The 14,500-nt window shown below is 55.6% G+C and overlaps 6 protein-coding genes across 6 annotated transcripts; 3 read left to right on the top strand and 3 right to left on the bottom strand.

Annotated features, from left to right (window-relative positions):
• Positions 1–1,892: 1,892 nt before the first annotated feature.
• Positions 1,893–2,796, top strand: J3D65DRAFT_136275 (uncharacterized protein). The gene has a single exon (XM_066793941.1). The coding sequence runs from the start codon at positions 2,097–2,099 to the stop codon at positions 2,562–2,564; it is 468 nt and encodes a 155-aa protein (XP_066650839.1). The 5' UTR covers positions 1,893–2,096; the 3' UTR covers positions 2,565–2,796.
• Positions 2,797–4,431: 1,635 nt separating this feature from the next.
• Positions 4,432–5,379, top strand: J3D65DRAFT_560979 (glyoxylate pathway regulator; the record flags this gene model as incomplete). The annotated part of the gene is made up of 3 exons (XM_066797494.1): positions 4,432–4,947; positions 4,998–5,236; positions 5,286–5,379. Coding segments are annotated over 3 exons (849 nt in total), but the record flags the coding sequence as incomplete, so codon positions are not given.
• A 61-nt stretch (positions 5,380–5,440) lies between these two features.
• J3D65DRAFT_136569 (uncharacterized protein) lies at positions 5,441–6,453 on the bottom strand. The gene is made up of 2 exons (XM_066793942.1): positions 6,105–6,453; positions 5,441–6,049 (listed from the first exon to the last, which is right to left on the bottom strand). Exons 1-2 carry the CDS (start codon positions 6,193–6,195, stop codon positions 5,502–5,504), a joined length of 639 nt encoding a protein of 212 aa, XP_066650837.1. The 5' UTR covers positions 6,196–6,453; the 3' UTR covers positions 5,441–5,501.
• Positions 6,454–7,408: 955 nt separating this feature from the next.
• On the bottom strand, positions 7,409–7,893 carry J3D65DRAFT_671697 (bola-like protein-domain-containing protein; the record flags this gene model as incomplete). The annotated part of the gene is made up of 4 exons (XM_066803413.1): positions 7,409–7,580; positions 7,627–7,637; positions 7,691–7,786; positions 7,816–7,893. 4 exons carry the CDS (start codon positions 7,891–7,893, stop codon positions 7,409–7,411), a joined length of 357 nt encoding a protein of 118 aa, XP_066650836.1.
• A 506-nt stretch (positions 7,894–8,399) lies between these two features.
• On the top strand, positions 8,400–10,289 carry J3D65DRAFT_560425 (uncharacterized protein; the record flags this gene model as incomplete). The annotated part of the gene is made up of 3 exons (XM_066797466.1): positions 8,400–8,622; positions 8,679–8,974; positions 9,021–10,289. 3 exons carry the CDS (start codon positions 8,400–8,402, stop codon positions 10,287–10,289), a joined length of 1,788 nt encoding a protein of 595 aa, XP_066650835.1.
• A 3,455-nt stretch (positions 10,290–13,744) lies between these two features.
• On the bottom strand, positions 13,745–14,146 carry J3D65DRAFT_639481 (uncharacterized protein; the record flags this gene model as incomplete). Its single annotated transcript, XM_066801712.1, has 1 exon — positions 13,745–14,146. The coding sequence occupies one exon, from the start codon at positions 14,141–14,143 to the stop codon at positions 13,760–13,762; it is 384 nt and encodes a 127-aa protein (XP_066650834.1). The 3' UTR covers positions 13,745–13,759.
• Positions 14,147–14,500: the final 354 nt, after the last annotated feature.

Below are 14,500 nucleotides of genomic sequence, written 5' to 3'. Positions count from 1 at the left end.
CGTGATTTGAAGTCGTCCGAAGACGACGACGATGATGAGCTCTCTAAGATATGAGAGAGGAAAGCGAGTGGAAACAAGTGAGCCAGATCCAGTCGTAAGTCGCGTTCCATCCGCCCATCCAACCAACCAATCCGTCCAATCCGACCAAACCCATGCCATGATAGTGAGATGATGATGATGATGCAATGCAGTGCAAAGAGCTGCGGGAATACAAAGAGAGAGCCCCCATCCATGCCGCCCAACCAGATGAGAACGAAAGCATAAAAAAACTCCGCCCATGATGCATCCGTCACCTATACATGTCAAAGAAATGACTGAAATCCTTGACCCCTGAGGTCCTGCTCTTCTAACTCCCTAGCACAAATAGGAAAAACATCCACGGGTCGTGGAAGGCAGGAGATGCTCGAGTCCTTGGTCTGAATGGTGTCAGGAAAGAGCTCTCTCATCCTGCCGTGATGCCGCCATAGCTGACGTGGGCTTGGTTCCCAGCGTGGTCTTGGAGCTACGACGTCCAAACTTGATGATGGAGGAGTTTACTTCCAGTAGCCGCTGTTGGCGCCGGAGCTGGTGGAGGGGTCCCTGGTGGTGCCGCCAGTGTTGTGCACAGTGACGGGTTTGCTGCCGTAGCCCCTGGTGGGCTTCATGGTTGAAGAGGCCGTGGCAATGGTCGAGCCGGAGTAGTTTGTGGAAATGGTTTGGCGGCCGTAGGCGGGCTTGGAGCTCTTGAGGTATTGGCCAGACATGTTGGTTGATTTGATTGTAGAGTGCTTGTTCTTGGAGGGAGGCAGATTGTGTGAGGTACAGTCAAAGTGATGATGTGGCTGCGGGAGGAATTGAGGATGATGCGGGTGAGGATGTTGGACTTTTATATGAAGAAGCGTAGAAGGCTTGTAGGATTGTTAAAGTGATGAGTGTTGGTGATGATGACGGTTAGACAGAGGGGGCTGGGTTGGGGGATTTATAGATATGGAGGAGGATATGGATGAACAAGCAGTAGAGAGGCCTCTGGCAGTGCTGCCTGAGGTGTGAAGGCCGGAGGCAGTGTCAAGGTGCGAGCGTGGGCAGCGGCCCCCAAGGAAGCCCCCAAGACAAGGCAGAGTTGGCGATGACTGCGAAGGAAAGTCGAGCATTGTTCAAACTGGGGAGTCATGGCCACGGAACAGAGGCAGCAAGGCCCCAAGCAGAGGAAAAGAAGAATGCAATGACGCAAATTCAATGACTGGAACATGAGGCTTGAAGCTGTCAACGCCAAATGGCCGGCGAGAGACACATTAGCTCAGGCTCCAAGGCGGAGAAGGATTCCAACCGCTGCGAAACCGACGCACTGCCCCGGCTGCTGCCTGAGGAGGCTCTTCGTCGTCCATGGCATGGCGAGATGGGTCACCGCGGTGAGCGGTAAACTGAGGATCTAGAGTGCGCGCACACCGGCGGCAGACCGAGCAGGCGTGGAGGTGAGGTGAGAGCGGTAAGGTGGGTCGCAGGGCGGTCGTCGTCGGCGGGCTGAAAGAGACGACGGGAGGCCAAGGCTGAGGCCACCGCAGTCCTTTCCCCTTCGGGCCAGCGGTCGGCCACCAACACCACCACGACATGGACAAGCACCGCAACCACATGTACCCGTTTGCTATTTCCATCGCGCAGGAAAGACGTCTTTTGCGCCTTGCTCGTCGCTTGACCCCATTCCCACCCATCCCATTCCCGCCCAAGCCCAGTGCTATTTTTGACGTGGCCCTGGGGCCAAAAGACCCAAATAGCCCGCATTGGGAGGTACATCTGCCGATTCAAGCCATTTTGCGGCCCGCTGACTCGGCTGACGCGACTAATTGTCTCGAATCCAGACCTGACTGCCAGGCCATCTCTCGGCTCGGTCGACGTTCGGGCCTGGGGACGGGGGCTCCCCTTGAAGCATTAAAGAACTGCTCCACGCGCCGGTAACGGGTTCCAGCCTCCAGGATCCTTTCGTGATCCTCTGCAACGGCCCTTCGCTTCCTCCGCATTTTCCTCTCCAGCCCTTGGGCGGATCTGCCGTGCGGGGTCACTCAAATCGAACCTCACATCCCCGCCTGGAAAGAGCTCTGACGGACTGGCCGACTGTGTGCATGGTTGACTCGTTGCACCACATGATTCATTTGGACTCCCTTCATCTCTGGTCCTCTTCAAGCCTCTTGCAAGCTTTGCTTGTCCCGGCTGTCCAAGCCACTTGTTTCTGGCGACAGCCTTGGGTATGCCTGCCAGAGCAGCTGCAATGGACCACAAGCCACGACCATACAAATCGCCTTCCTTTTTCGAACAGCCCAACTCTCAGATTCAGCTCCAGCCATCCACGAGCACGCCTCGGATGGACCCACGATTTTTTTCTACAAATTTTGTCTCCTCGGGCTTTCAACGTGTCACGGCTTGCAAGCGAGCCCACGTACATTTTGCACCAACTTCCCGACCTGACATGCCGCCATGGCAACGCAGCTAGAACCATCATTACACGTGCATCCAACAGTGGTGCCAGCATGGTCCAATCCGTCCCCTTTCTCAGCTGTGCGACTCATGCATGCTACGCGCCGCACACCTAACGATGCTCGCCGAAAAATTCAGCAGTTTGCGCCGCCTCGGTTCAACAGAGACCCATCCTGATGCGCAAAGGGGGAGCCAGCAACCGCACCAGGCACGCCGGAGACTTGCGAAATTGCGACAGACGAATCCACGGCGGCAGTTGTCCGCATCTCATCTCGGGCCGCGTCTACCAAGATTCCGTCTCGACAACGACTGTGGTGCCTCTGACTAGCAGCATCCCGGAAAAAGTCCAAAAATCATGAGAGCAGCATCGGCGACTTTGTTTGCTGGCGTTTGTGAGAGCCTCGGGGAGAACCGAGCTGGTGGTGGACCAGCAGCGCGGGCTCCGACGACCTGAACAACAGCAGGTCGGGCCGGACGCATGAAGCGCAGCGCAGTCTGCACGCCGGCCGGAGGCTTTCGACTCGAATCCCACCATGTTGGTATTTGCGGCCGAGCACATTACTGGCTGTGATGGCTTCGTTTCAAACATCATGTCCTCCAATGCACAACAAAATGTCGGATAGATTGAAACCGTTGTCCCGAGGACGAGGAGAGCATGTCCCCCGAAGATGCTTGCAAGGGATGGGCGGGCCGCCGCGTGCACTGCACGAGGAGAATATTCTACATGCGTGTTCCGCACATGGCCCTGCACATCTTGCCTGATTCATGGCCGGACCCAGACATGCGGAGTGGAGTCGACTCTGCATATCACAAAAAACGTGACCGCCTCCGCTGCTTCGGCAGCGATCTGTCGAAGACCAGAATGGATGGTCCCTGTCGCTGGTGGCCCTTTTAAGGGGTCGAGCAGAAGCGGTCCACATTGGAATCGTCATGCAGACAATCAGTCCAGTCGAGCAGGTGATTTGTAAAGCTGTGCCACCACCCAATGATTTTCACCGCAACGACATGGAGGTACGATCATTAATCAAAGTGAGAAATCGCCTTGCCGGTCGCTGTGATTGGCAACGGCGTTGGCTGCGTGGGGCCCGGCGCAATGTCTAGCAGAGAACGACGACGACGACGACTACGAAGAGGGCAGCGGACCAGCGGAATAGCGGACGCCAAGCCCGTCCCATGCTGGACCCCGAGGGCTCGAGCCATCAAACGGCAATTGGGAAAAAGACGACGACGACTCGGCCAGGCGGAGCCACAGGCGCGACGGAGGGTGGGAACAACAGGGCGTGGGAGAAGAGGGGTGTGTGTGTGTGTGGTACGCAAGGATTGGCATGACAGCTGTCATCCGAAGGTCCATCCATGATGGCACTCTGGCAGCCATGACGATTCTCGGCAAGCCCGTTTTCCCCAGACTGAAGGCAGCGCGGTCGATCGAGGGCTTCCGTGCGCCCGGGGGGCGGCTTGCCTGAGAGCAGCAAGCCTGATGGCAACAAGTCTGCTTGTCGTTCGTTTCGTCGTCGCAGGCGTCGAGGGGTAATTCTTATCCGTTCTGACCGACTCGAGTGCCGTCCGGGGGCGCCGCTGAGGTGCGGTGCGGTGCGGTGCGCAACGAACGTGGAGCCCGTGTACCGACGCTAGCTACATAAGCCTGGCCCTGTGTGGAGCTGGCCTGCAGCAAGCAGCTTCCCTCTATATATTGCACGACCCCACCGTCCAGGTTACCCATCCTGGCGTCACCTCCGTCAAAGCTCTTCTAGGATCAATTGGGGACTGCTCTGAATCGCGGGACCACCCCCCTTGCAAGCATAATAGTAGTGCCCGCTCCTTATATCGCCCTGCGTCCTCCTACACCACCATCCTAGATCACCCTTTTCCTCGCAAGCCAATTCTCGATACAATGGCTACCGATCAGTCTGTATGTTGTCCCTTTTATTTATATCTACATTTTGCTGACGCACGCAGTCCATTCCCGTCACCAAGGAGACCAACGGCAGCAGCGCCATTGACCACGCTGCCACCACGCCGCCCAAACAGCGCTCGCCCTACGACTATGGCGGAAACCCGCTCGCTCACGTCGTGACCAACGACCCAGAGATGCGCTTGCCGGCCTTTGGCGGCGAGTTTCAGCCCGGCCTGTACCGCGCGCCCAAGAAGAACTTTGCCAACCCGGCGCCGCTGGGCCTGTCGGCTTTCGCTTTGACGACGTTTGTCCTGTCGCTCATCAACCTCAAGACGCGCGGCATTGCCGAGCCCAACATTGTCGTGGCCCTGGCCTTTGGCTACGGCGGCCTCGTTCAGCTATGCGCCGGCATGTGGGAGATGGCCGTCGGCAACACTTTCGGTGCCACGGCTCTGTCGTCGTACGGCGGTTTCTGGTTGTCTTTTGCCATCGTCCTGACTCCTGGCGGCTTCGCAATTGTGTCGCAGCTTGAAGGCACGTACGCCGACGCCGCAGCGACACCGGATACCGCGCAATTCTTGAACTCGTTCGGCCTGTTTTTGATGGTGAGTCGACTTCCTCCCTTTCGACCGCTTTTACTGACTCGACATCTCAGGGCTGGTTTATCTTCACCTTCATACTCCTCATCTGCACGCTGCGTTCGACCGTCGCCTTCTGCTTCCTCTTCTTCACCCTCGACCTGGCTTTCCTCATGCTGGGCATTGGTTACCTTCACAACGACAACGGTGCCGGTCCCAACTCCAACTGCATCAAGGCCGGCGGCGTATTTGGCCTCCTTGCCGCTTTTGCCGCCTGGTACAATGCCCTTGCTGGTATCGCCGATTCGAGTAACAGGTACATCTCCTTTGATCGGAAGAATGTTTCAGGGGCTAATTTTTCAAAGCTTCTTCGTGATACCCGTTGCGCACTTTCCCTGGTCCGACAAGGGCCGCGAGAGGCGCCAAAAGGTCAACAACGCCGCGGCGCGCGCCGTCTAGGCACTTTGACGCATCGATGGGGTCTTTTTTGATGTGAAAGCATGGTAGTCAGCAGGTTGAGCTGGTCCGTCTTCAGTCCATTTCCTTGATCTGCCACGGTAGATTTGTAATGTATATTTTTTTCACTTGATCCATTGTTTGCATATGTTCCGTTTTACCACCGTTGAGCCGAATGGTGGACAACAATGGAGGAACCTTTTTACTCCTTTGGAATTGCGCAGGCATGGACTGGATTGGATGACGTGAACCAGGGGTGGTTCCGTGGCGGCGCGGAGAATACGACCGGCCAGGTTAAGACTGGATGGCGGATGCGGGGGAGAACCGGAGCCAAGCTGCGCGTAGCGCTCGTGGTCGTCGCTGATGATGTCAAGATACCAAACTCTATCGCCGTAAATCTTCCACGTTCGAGTCAAACCATGTACGCAACGGAGCGCGCCGACGGAAGTGCATTCGTGGTTCCGTTTAACCAGTCTTTCAGTCGCGACATCCGCAGGCGCCGCACGAAAACGGTGTCGACGAGATATTCGTTTCTCACGTTCTCGCGTGCATGCACACGCTCTGGAGTAGGATTCTTGTCCGAGCCGTGGCGGAGGTGTCGTCCTTTTTGGCCCCTTGGGTGAGGTCGAGTCGCTCAAGCGAGGTGGAAGGAAGCCTTGCCAATGCTTGATTGCTTAGCTGCAGCTTAGCACCTTGGCTACCCCATGTCGCCTCCGCCCGTAGCGTACCGAATTTGTGGGCCCCCCACAAATTGACGAGACTGACTGAAGCCGATGGCTTGCTGACAGTTTTCGTGCTTACATACTGCTGGACATCCATTCTCGCGTCATTAAGAGAGGCCAGGCACGTTGGCTTTGTCGCATGTCCAGTCCAGTCCGTTTCTCCTCTTCGGGAAGCCAACGACAAATTAGATCTGGTCTTGTCGAAGTACGAGGTACGCTAGGGTGGGTGTTTCGATGGAAACCAAAAAGATGTGTACATGGGGCTGTCTGACTCTACCCGCAGACCGAGTGCGTGTGGCCCGCTGACAACTCATTGGCATTCTTGACGTTAATGCTGACACTGCCACACGCCCGACGGCGGCGTGACAAGCGTGGCGGGCGGCTCCAAGGACTCGCTGCGGTGTTGCTGCGGTCAGATTCTGACTGTTGACCGAGACTTATTTCCTCTGCTTGGCTGCTCCCTAGGATCCGGGAGTCACGAAACAAACATGGGAGTTTGGCCAAGCGAGCCGTCGAGTAGCGGCCATACTTGCGCAGAAAGGAGAGCGGGAGCGGGTGTCATGTTGCTGCCCGCCCAAGCAGATTGTGTAGCATTTCATACTCGGCCCACAGGATGAGTGCACCTGTTGGTGAACGCCACAGTCTTGGATTGCGGGGAAGCCCAGCCAGCCAGCCCTACGTTCCCTACCAGGATCCATGCAGGCGCATGCGGAAAGAAGCGTCGTGTGACTTTTACAAGCCCCTTGCGTTTGTGTACATTGAGAATAGGAGAGTCGTGGGCGCTAGAGTACAGGGGCGGATGCGGGGTGAAAACCAATATCCAAACATACCAGGCCTGAAGCGATCCGGCGCAGCGCATGGCGAACGGGTGAACGGGCGGACGGGCGGACGGCGGGCGGCATGTTCAAAAGCCTGGTGGATGATCTTGAACGGTAGTATTGAAGATGCGTGTGGTCCCTTTCTCGATAATATTTCTTTCCTTAGCTCCTGTACGTATCCGCAAGGGACAAGTATTTCGGATCACACACTGATTTGTCACTGGTTCTGCCACGTCGCGGAGTACACAGGAACTGGACTCGAGCCAATGTCTGGAGTCCCTGAACCGTCTCGGAGGGTTCCGACGTTCGGACTCTTCGACAGCCATAAGGTTCAAATGTTCGATGCCCGGCGTGTTTGCCCATCTCCTTGACCCCTACCGCGGCGGAGGGGGACTCGGCCAAGGGACTCTCCACATGGCTGAAGTTGCGGGAGGACTGCTGTCCATTGTTTCTCCTTTCGCGTCGACTCTTTTCCCAGTTCCAAAGGCGGCATCACTTTTGATCGCGCGCCGATGCCCTTTCCTCTTCCTCTGGTGTCCGCGTGCTCAGCTGGAGGGCGTGAATGCCACCTTCCCTAGCCATCTCTTCCTTCATCAGCCCATACACCATCCGGTGCCGCGCCGGCTGCATCTTTCCTTTGAACGCTTCGGCGACGATGTTGACTCTGGTATTGATGAGATGGGCCGGGTCGATGCGGCAAGGTTTCTTACCGAAAATGTGTCTGTGTGACAGTTGTTAGCTTGGAAGGAGAAAACGGAATCTTTCGTACGGTACCTCCTTGGAAGTGCTACCCTGCATGGCCTTGTGGTGCGCATGGAGGTGCGAGTCGTTGAAGACATCAAGCTTGGCCGGTTGCAACGCCTCGGTGATCTGTGGTGGGAGCCGTTAGCTGGCTTGACAAGGAAGCTGAGCGGCGACGTGGTGGTTGCCTTTGCACGCAGCGTATCCTCCATCGGGGTCATTAACGGCTGGGACATGGTTGACAGGTGCCTCAGGGCGGTCGAGCGCAAACGCAAACGCAGAGCGCGGTGGAACATGGGGACGAGAGCGATGGATCGGCGGAGGGTGATGGTGGTTTGATGCGCAGGGCAGGGCACTCCAGCGGAGCTCGGAGAAGATCCAATCAATGGCAATGACGCACACCGGCGGCCTGCACTTTCTTGTCCGCCCAACAATTTTGCTCCAAGCAACCCTTTTCCATCTTCTCTGGAATGCGACAACGGAACGCTGTGCTCCTCGGCCTCTACTTTTGAATCCGATATCTGCAGCGCGGCCCCAACAGACCCACTACCATCGGTGAAGCAGCCATGGCGCCGATGGTCTGCACGTAATCTTCGACTATCCCTTCCGCCTCTTAATCGCGTTTCACCCCCGTCCCGTCGCCATGTTTGGGCGCGTTGCTCGGACACTTGCGCATTCTTCCACTCGCATCCTCACCACTCAGTCTCGCTTGCGCCCAGTCAATTCGCTCACAGCACTCAGAATGGTGTCGACTCTGCCCAAACTTCCCGTCTTCCAGGCCCTGGCCACCCACGATCCCTCAAGTACCGCCGTCGTACACTCGCTCTCCGGACGATCCTTTACCTATGGCCAATTGGTTCACGATGTCGCCCAACAAAAGGAGCGGTTACAGCAGCAGGCCAATGGCAAGAGTTTGGGTGGTGAAAGAATAGCGTTCCTTGTCGAGAATGGCTATGACTATGTGGGTGCGCTTTCCATGGAATCGGATCAGCTGTCGTTGTACTGTGCTGACTCGTCGCAGTAACGCTCTTGTCAATTCTCGCCAATGGTGCCATTGCTGTGCCCATGTCTCCCGCCTTTCCTGTGCACGAACTGCAATACATTGTCAACCAGAGCGGTGCTCTCATGCTGCTTTCGTCGGTCAAGTTCCAGGCTACTGCACAATATGTTTTGCAGGATGGCTTGGAGCATACTCCAATTTCAGTCGAGGTGGAGAAGCGCTTCCAAGGTTCGCAGACCTACGACCGTGTAGAGCTTGAAGTGGCAGACCCCAAGGGCGGCATGATGTTGTACACCTCTGGAACGACAAATAGACCCGTATGTGTTGGCCAGGATGGGAAAGACGCATCTAACGCCATTTCAGAAAGGAGTATTGATTCCAGTGTCGACATTGACGGCACAATCGCTATCCCTCTGTAAAGCCTGGGAATACAGCCCCCGAGACCGCCTCCTACACGCCCTCCCTCTCCATCATATTCATGGCACGGTCAACGCCATCCTCGCGCCCATGTTTTCTGGCTCGAGCATCGAATTCATGTTCCCCTTTAATGCGAATCACGTCTGGGAGCGTCTCGGCGCACCATTTCTACCGAATCAAACCTCGCACAAAGAGAAAATCACTTTCCTTACCGCCGTCCCTACCATCTATAACCGTCTTCTCCACACGCACAAGTCCCTCTCTCCCGAATTGCAAGCCGCCACGCGCACAGCAACGCAACCTGCACACCTACGCCTCAACATCTCTGGCTCCGCGGCGCTACCAACACCGACCAAGGCGGCATGGTCAGATCTTTCCTCGGGGAACGTCCTGCTGGAGCGCTATGGCATGACCGAAGTTGGCATGGCATTATCCTGCGGTCTCGACTTTGCTGACCGAGTCGACGGCAGCGTGGGATGGCCACTTCCCTTTGTTGAAGCGCGACTCGTCGACACCGAGACTAATGAAATAATTCACGATGGCGAAGAGCTGACGGCGGATGGCAAGGAGCGCCAGGGCGAGATTCAGCTGCGTGGACCCACCATCTTCCAAGAATACTGGCGCAACCCAGATGCAACAGCCAAAGAGTTTGTCGAGGGCTCAGATGGCAAAGGACGCTGGTTCAAGACGGGCGACGTGGCTGTGCGGCGAGCGGTGGAGAGCGCAGGCAAGAGCACGCGCGCCAGTCAGGCCGACTGGTGCAGGGGCAAAATGTACTTCATCCAGGGGCGCAAGAGCGCCGACATTATAAAGACTGGCGGAGAAAAGGTTTCGGCGCTCGAGGTGGAGCGCGAAATGCTCTCACTGCCGCAGGTAGCCGAGTGCGCCGTCGTCGCGCTGCCCTCGGAGCAATGGGGCCAGCGCGTCGCCGCCGTGGTCGTCCTCACCGAAGAAGGCAAAACGGCTGGGCGTGACGGACGGCCCTGGAGTCCGCTCGACATGCGCAAGGCCCTTCGGGGGCGCCTCGTCAACTACAAGATGCCCACCGAGATGAAGGTTGTTGAGAACATTCCGCGGAATGCCATGGGCAAGAGTAAGTTCCAGTCTCCGCCTCGTGGACCTCGTGGGCGCTGGCTAACCTGTGTCTCAGTCAACAAGAAAACGCTTGTCGCAGACGTCTTTGCCGGACGGCCCAAAACCCCGCCCCCCTCATAGTAATTGGTTTTGAATCAGCACGTAGCAAGTTTGGCATGAGCGTGAGCGTAGAGGAGGAAAACCTCATCATCAATAGAACAAGACACAACCCGCAAAAAAACTTAGAAATAGATGTTTCCACTTTGATGCATGAGATACTCTATGCCCCAGTTCTGATCTCTTCTGTGCGCTTCTTCCCCCGCTTCTCGTTCTTCTTCCCTCCAACGCGACTCTTTGCGGTGGACATGGGACGAAGTCAGTGCGCAAACTCGCACAGCTGTCCCGATTCGGACAATGTTGTCTGACTCGACTCGACCACTTGCCCATGCGTTCGGCTTCGCTCCGCGGCGATACATTTCGCGCTGCCCTTCCAAAGGACTGTTGCAGAATATCTGATTTGTGGAGATGGACCGATGACTGGCTGAAGGAAACAGGCAGTGCGTCATGCAAGGTGGGTCCAACGAGGTCAGTGGTGATGGACTGCGACGCGCTGAGATGGATTCCCAGGCAGCTGGTTGAACGGCTAGGCGGACAAATGGACACACGAGGAATTGTTGGTCCTACACGTCTGCTGGTCGAGGTGGTCAGTATGGAGTATACGACAATTTCACGTTTTAAGTGTTCGTCATCAGGATGTCCAACGCAAGACCAGCCACGAAAGCACTTTGGAAGCTTCATATTCTACATGCTCAAATCATGCAAAGAAGTAAACGCCGTCATCTCCGTCGCGACTGGCCTGGGAAGTTGATGACTGGCGGTTGGACCTGTCGAGGCGTAAACGCCGGCGCCTCTACCTCCTGAAAACTGTTGCACGTCAGTACTGAAAACCCCCACAAGCCCATTCCACAACTTACTAGAAGATACCGAACGGCGGCGGGCCCCCAGCAGCCTTTGCAGCCTCGCCGCCATTGACTTCCTCAAACCCTAAGAGCTTGAATTTGCCAGCGAGTGACTCGTGAAATAAGACCTCGTGATAGTAACCACCGTCAAAAGGCGGGATGTATCGTCCAGTCTCGGAAAGGATGCAAAAGCGGTAGGGAGCCGTTGAAGTTTGGAAAACTAGCAGGATTTAGCAGCGCCAACCGGCGGCCATGGGTCTTGTAGGACTTACCAGGAAACATCCCAAGACTCGTCGACAGACCGATGGGATCCTCTGCCTCCATGGGAGCGGCGATGTAGGTGGTGATGTCTGCAGAAGTAAGCATTGGGTTGCCAGACTAGCATGTTTTGGACCGTTTACCTCGCGCTGTGTATATGCCAGGGGGGCCTTTGCTTGGCCCGGCAGCACCAGCTTTCAAAGTCTTGAGCAACTCTTCAGAACAGTGCTGCGTGCTTATAGTCCAGCTCTTGACCGGGTTGACCTTTCTAAGGGCCGCTTCGAGCTCAGGCGTCATGTTCTCATATGCGGCCCAGACCCGAATGGCCTGGGCATCTTCTTCCACAGTTCCCCACGTGCGCTCCATGGCATTAAAGAGTTCTCTTTTCCAAGCTGGGTAGACGTTTGGGTTGCGAGAAATCTCGGTGTAAAACTCGTTGATCTTCTGGTAGAAGACCTGGTTGGCTGAGTCAAGTGTTGGGGGTGGGGGTTTCCCGTCGATGTAGTAGCTTCGATACTGCTTTGAGCCCTCGCCCAACAGCCTCAAGCCATCGCCGTCTTTCGCGATTGGAACGGTTTTGGCGATGGAGCGCTGCGCGACCGGAATGGCTTCCTCAATCCTCGTCATGGCCTCGCCCGCTCTTTGAACCGAGTAGGCTTCTGCCTCTGTAATTGCTTCAGAACTTTCCAGCACAGCTTGGCGTCTTGGTCTGGAAACACAGCAGAGAAGTTTGGACAGGCCGCCGCCTTGTCGCCTAACCAGGCCCTTGCAGTTGTGGCAGTTGCGGAAGCCTCCTCGAGGTTAGCATTTTAGCAAAAAGTGCGCAGCGGGTCCGTCTCACCAAACTGTTCAGTGGTCTCTTTGACGTCCGTCACGGCACCATCAGTGAAGAACGTCACTGGTTGCCTGTTGCCGTAGTCGTTGAAGATTTGAATCGTCTCCCCGGAAGGTGATTTCGCTTCGAGGATTTTTCCCTTGCCATAGGATCGTGGGACGAACTTTGATATGATTTCACCCATTTTGCCAATGTATTTGGACGCCTGAACGGCTTTGGCAAGGTCTGCGACAGCGAAAAGGATGGAAACCACGTCGGCAAAGATGCTGCCGGCCTCTTCGATCTCGCCATACAAGGGAAGCGTTTTCACTGGCTGCTTCCAGTTAGCTCTTGTCAGTGAGACGACTTGGAGCTGGACTACTGACCTCTTTGGGTTGAAACACGTCCGCACAGCCTTCACGTATTTTGTTGAGCTCTTCTGGATTCCCCCCTAGTCGGACGGTCATGCCGTAGCAATTCATACGAGCCGAATACACCAACCCTTCCCTCAGAAGGTTCCAAATTTCGATTGCAGAGTTGATCAAATTTTTCATTATCCCTGGGCAGAAGTCAGCTGCATGCTTTGGTAACTATCGAACAATGAGGGCAGATGGATTCGTAGCTTTCACGAGTTGCGACAAAGACTCGATGCCTTGGGCCATGGCGTATCGAAGAACTCACCGACATAGAACTGATCAAGAAGTGGAAGATTGTTCGGCTGATCTCCAAAAAGAGGATCGTTGTTCGCCCTCTTGACCAACGCCCCATACTCGGGCTGATCCAAACTGCGCTTGGAGACACTGCCACCCCCAGAAACCCACTGGGCGATTCCTGGAAACTTGCCGCAAGCGCAGGCAGCTCCACCAGCATTGGCGAGGCAGGGTCCGCCAGCAACATTTCTGAGGCAGAATTCGACCTGGGCTTCGGCAACTGCAGGTTGCTTCAAGCGACGTCCGGGCACGTCGAAGCAGAATGCTGGGGCCAGGAATAGGACGCATCTCATCGTAAACGGGTTTCCCGAACATTCCTTTGGGTAGCCGTTGATGGCTCGCGCAATCAGACAGTCCATGCCCGACCCGGTTTTGCATCCCGGTAGTTCTTCTTCCCTGGTTGGTTGCGAAGCGGGAGGAACGTTTTGACCAATGAGTGTAGTGATTGCGCTCGTTGGGAAGTGGTAGTTTTGAGCCGGTGCAACCACAGGGTTACCACCTAGCCTCATATGAGCTCCTAGTTCCTCGTTTTGGTCCCTTTGACTTACTTTTTGTTTCGTAAACGCAAATGTTAGCTTTTACGACTCCTGTATTGGCCACCAATCGCGCCTTTTGGCCGTCGTTTTTGACTTGAGAGATGTCGGCATTATACATAATGTGCATTCCGCCACCGCCATAAATCTCAGTCTCAAGCTGCAATGTGTCAGAAGTCGAATCTTCCGAATGCATGGGAAAAAGCTTACGTAGAATTGCGACAGTCTATCTGCACCACAATCACGGGCCTCAATCTCACCTCCGGCGCCCGAGAACCAACAACCACCACCTGTCGACGCGGGCTCGGAGGCCTGCACCAAAGTCTGCGAATTGGAATCAAACGGTCCCTGTGCACCAATCCAACCGTTCACCAGTCGGAATGAGAGCGAAGTCTTTCTGGCTGGCACCGGGAGGGCTGGCCTCGTGGTGATAATCTTGCCGTCGTTTTGCCAGATGGGAAAGACTCCTCCATTTCTTTCTGCCTCTCGCACGCTTGGTGGGCAAGTAGTGACTGTGTCGTCTTTGGCCACGAACAGACGCAAGTCCATTCCCAGTCCCTATGCGGTCCGAATCAGCACGGAGCCTCTTAACTGATCGAGGTTTGGAACTCACCCATGTTGCAGTCGTGCCCTGGCCGTAGACTAACGCGGGGTGCAAGAGAAGAGCAAAGAGTAGGTGCAGTAGGAAAGAATTTCCGAGCCAACGGGTTTGGAGACGCATCTTGGCACAATACTGGATGAATCACAGATGCACTCCAAAGAGCTTTTGTCTTGCGACATTGGGGGCCTAGGGCTTGGTTAAGAACTGCCAACGCTTGGGTTTCTGATGATCACGAACACAAATCTTAACACTAAATTCACTCTTGAGGACCCTTTGTCTGGCGCTTGGGGATCTTTACACATGGCAATTTGCTCATAGAACGCATGAACGCTTCCTATTAGCTCATCGACTTGTTCGTGTTGTATATTCAGACTTTGCAACTAGAATTAACCTTTCCTGCGAAGGTAAAGCGTAGAAGCTGCTGGCCGACCTCGAGATTTTGCTCTTCGAGTGATTGGTAGCACTTTTGCGACCCTA

The sequence above is a fragment of the Phyllosticta citribraziliensis genome (assembly GCF_038025025.1).
Source record: "Phyllosticta citribraziliensis strain CPC 17464 chromosome Unknown J3D65scaffold_13, whole genome shotgun sequence".
In the NCBI taxonomy this organism is placed as follows: domain Eukaryota; kingdom Fungi; phylum Ascomycota; class Dothideomycetes; order Botryosphaeriales; family Phyllostictaceae; genus Phyllosticta; species Phyllosticta citribraziliensis.
The sequence above is the reverse complement of the archived record's forward strand: the minus strand, read 5'-3'. Positions and strand labels throughout refer to the sequence as shown.

Coding starts and splice junctions, on each gene's coding strand:
- J3D65DRAFT_136569 (XM_066793942.1), bottom strand. CDS start 6,195: ATGGATGTCCAGCAGTATGTAAGCACGAAAACTGTCAGCAAGCCATCG. Junction 6,050..6,104: donor GTGGGGGGCCCACAAATTCG/GTACGCTACGGG, acceptor GCTGCAGCTAAG/CAATCAAGCATTGGCAAGGC.
- J3D65DRAFT_136275 (XM_066793941.1), top strand. CDS start 2,097: ATGGTTGACTCGTTGCACCACATGATTCATTTGGACTCCCTTCATCTC.